This window comes from Aedes aegypti, chromosome 2, assembly GCF_002204515.2.
Source record: "Aedes aegypti strain LVP_AGWG chromosome 2, AaegL5.0 Primary Assembly, whole genome shotgun sequence".
Lineage (NCBI taxonomy): Eukaryota > Metazoa > Arthropoda > Insecta > Diptera > Culicidae > Aedes > Aedes aegypti.
The window spans coordinates 124,626,541-124,630,305 of NC_035108.1; the positions used below are offsets into that span (position 1 = coordinate 124,626,541).

The 3,765-nt window shown below is 41.4% G+C and overlaps 1 protein-coding gene across 1 annotated transcript; it reads right to left on the reverse strand.

Moving 5' to 3' along the window:
* Window positions 1–1,799: 1,799 nt before the first annotated feature.
* LOC5575141 (inositol monophosphatase 1) lies at window positions 1,800–3,393 on the reverse strand. Its single transcript, XM_021842223.1, has 5 exons — window positions 3,171–3,393; window positions 2,901–3,034; window positions 2,694–2,841; window positions 2,416–2,633; window positions 1,800–2,296 (listed from the first exon to the last, which is right to left on the reverse strand). The coding sequence occupies exons 1-5, from the start codon at window positions 3,231–3,233 to the stop codon at window positions 2,035–2,037; spliced, it is 825 nt and encodes a 274-aa protein (XP_021697915.1). The 5' UTR covers window positions 3,234–3,393; the 3' UTR covers window positions 1,800–2,034.
* Window positions 3,394–3,765: the final 372 nt, after the last annotated feature.

Here is a 3,765-nt window from a genome sequence, read left to right on the forward strand (position 1 = left end):
GACGTGCGACCCATCATCAAGAGGTTAATCCAAAAAGTCGCAGTTCGTTGCCGTATTTGGGATGATAGTCGCAATACCACCATCGTCCATGTGCTAAATCCGGAATCCTGCTTTGCCATCTTCCGGTCTTCTGCTTTGCCGGCGGCATTAATCGCAGCTACTAAAAAGGGCCCGTGAACCAAGAATAACGATAGATGTACCGTTTTGATTCATATTACGGACAGCTTCAAATTCCGGACACTCTACTTTGTATGGGAAGCATTTCACACGAAATGTTTCAATTTTTGCCGTTCAAAAGTTCGCACTTTTGAGGCTCGTTTTAATGAACATTTTCCATGAATATTTATAAAAAATTATAATGCTTAACTGTGTTAAACGTTTCTTTAGTGGTCTGACGATTTCAACTGATAATTTTGCTTTTCTATATATGATTTAAATTATTGTCCGGGAAATAAGGCAAAAATAACGAACCGTCCGAAATAAGCATCAAGAAAAGTCAACACGATTCTATTCATTTAAAATTATTCATGTTGCGGAATCAAAATCTTCACCCGCCATTCGAAAGTTAAGAGTTTTGGAGGCTCGATACAGTATGATTTGTTCTACACTCCAACCTCTTTTCACGACTTTTTTTATCGACGGTTTGTTTTACGACCACTTTTTTACGACCGACATTGAGATTTACGACCGTTCTTTATAAATGATCAATATCTTAAAAAGTATTCAAAATAGAGATTCATGATGTTCAGCAAAATTGTTCAGTAGTTCAAGCACATATGGTGGTCATTGAATTGCGGAATTCTGCCACTAGGTGACGGTAGTGAGCATCGAAATTTTGTTTTGCGGATATCTCAGGATCGTGACCACTTAGAAAGATGGCGCCTTCGGCAAAGTTGTTCAGTAGCATAAGGACTATCATTATTCTAGCCAAGAGATTCGAGATTTTGCCACCAGGTGGCGCTAGTCTATGCTCACTAGCGCCGCCTGGTGGCAAAATCTTGTTTGCGGATAGATTAGGATCCTGACCACTTAGAAAGATGGCGCCTTCGGCAAGTAAATAAATTAATATAAGCCCCTAGTTTGTTTTTGAATTTCAATCTTCAGCAAATGCACAGATTATTTGACCGAAATTGTTAACAGATGCAAGAATGTATTTGGGAACCAAAAACGCACTTTCACGCATTGTACTGGTGGGGTTACGTCAACCATAAGCGAACATGGGCAGCGTAGTACTGATTGTTAATATCAGGGTGTTATCTAGTTAGGGGCCTTCCTTGGCTGAGTGGTTAGAGTCCACGGTAAAGCAAAGCCATGCTGAATGTGTCTGGGTTCAATTTCCGGTCGGTCCAGGATCTTTTCGTAATGGAAATTTCCTTGACTTTCCTGGGCATATAGTATCATTGTGCCTGTCACACGATAGACGAATGCGAAAATGGCAAATTAGGCAAAGAAAGCTCTCAGTTAATAACTGTGGATTTGCTCATAAGAACACTATGCTGAGTAGCCGGCTCTGTCCCAGTGGGAACTGTGATGTACATTTAGGACGAAATCCCGAATGATTCGTTCAACGAAAACCGATATATGGGATGATTTGATCGATATAAGAATCCGAAGAAATTGTAATAGAATCAGTCTTTACGAAAATCTCAACAAGTGCACACCTAATTATTTAATCGTACCTCTCCGAAGTAAGCCCCGATTAGCCAGTGTGAATCTGGTAGAGAGATCTAAAAGGGACGTTAATGCCAAAAAGAAGATCTAGTTACAATGAAATGTCAGGAAATAAGAAAATACTAAAATCAATTTTACATTGGTCGACTTTTATTTGGCCTATGGAATATATGTAAATGATTCTAGTTACATTTTTCTAATTACATGTACCTATTTTTATCAATAATGCAATGCAGGTAACAACAGTCATAGCACGGATACAATAGATACGGTTTTAAAAGTTGAACACATGAACCGAACGTTCATAGTCTTCGTATATAAAAACGATTGCACAATCATTATCCATCACTCTGTGGACTTTTCCTAGTCTCTTGGCTGCGGATAATACTGCGTCAGCAATGGAACCACTTTATCCGCAAGCTCTTGCGAACTGGCACACAGCACCCGGCGAGACATCAGATCCAGAGGTCCTCCAGCTGGATCCAGACAGACTCCGCCTGCTTCCCGGACAATCAAATCCCCCGCAGCGATATCCCATGCGTGGATACCGCACTCATAGTTGAAATCAGCTCCACCCAGGGCAACCATGGCCATGTTTAAGGCAGCAGATCCCAAGCTTCGCATCCTGTGCAAAGAGATAGAATAGTGTTTCAGTTGATTTATTTAATCTACTTTATGTATTTATCAAGATGACTCCAAACTTTAGCTACACTTCCGTGCTAGCAAGCACAATTCTACCATTACCCGTGAACAACTCGAATTAGTTTCCCAATGTTCTCCAAAACGATAGCCGTCCTTTCCTCGTCACGACTAGTGCCGAATTCCGTCGTTGCCAAAGCATGCTCCAGTCGAGTTTCTCCCGAAACTCGAATCGCTTTCTCATTCATGAATGCGCCCTTGCCTCGGCGAGCCGTAAATTTCTGGTTCAGCATCGGATTGTAGATGATTCCAATTTCGGCTTGCTACAGCAGTGGAAGATTCCTATTAGAATGGCTCAACTAGCATAAACGGAACGAGCTCACCTTATTGACCAGCAACGCAATCGAAATGCATGAATGGGGAAAACTGTGAACGAAATTCATGGTGCCATCCACTGGATCGATAATCCAGGTAGGGTTATCGGACAGCTCTGCCTTCTTCCCAGCACTAGTTTCTTCCTCACCAATGAACCTGTTTTTGAATGAACGTCAGCATTTAAATTCTAAACACAACTCCACTGAATTCCTCACTTGTGATCGGGATATTTCTCAGTTATACCATCCATCAGAAGTCGCTCGACTTGCTGATCCGTTTCGGTTAACAAATCAATGTTGCTGGACTTTTCCACCACCGTTTTCTCTCCATAATTCCTCGATGCGATAATCTGAATCAATGGAATTTAATTTAATTAAATGGAAAAATGATTCCCTCGGGAATGTACAACTTCCACAAAATCGATACATCATCAATGAATGATAAACTCATGTGGCACTATGCCTATCTTCTAACATCCATTTTACCTGTCCAGCTTGTTCTACCAATCCGAGGACATGCTCGTAACATTCGTCCAAATCGAGCGACATTTCGGCTATTTGCTTTCAATTATCGAGGGAGCTTCGGATGTTTCAAATAATGATTAGAAAAACTGGACTGAATGACTTTACGAGTTGAATAATACTAAACACACATGAATCGGATGGTTACGTCTACGCAGGCCAGCTGTTTGACGTGCTTTGAGTGGTTACATTGGTCGTACGAGCCCCTTTAAATAGGCAAGCATGCGCTCACGGGTGCTTATCGTTTCTTGTAACCGCACCAATAAGAGGTGAGAAAACGATCAATGTCGGCTGCCTTATCGACCAAATTGTGGTCGGACGCAATTTGGTGCGGTGGAGAATTAACATATGTCCATCACTGTAGTATATATTAATTTGTGATTCTTATACAGTTAACTCTCCCTTACTCGATATTCCGTATCCCGATATCGAGTTAGAGAACCTTAGTAAAAGGTGGTATTCATGGCTACCTCGATGGTCCCTTGGATCGCAGTTACACTTGTTTTGTGTTCTGTAACTCGATACCTCCCTAACTCGATGGTCCCTTCAATATCGAGTA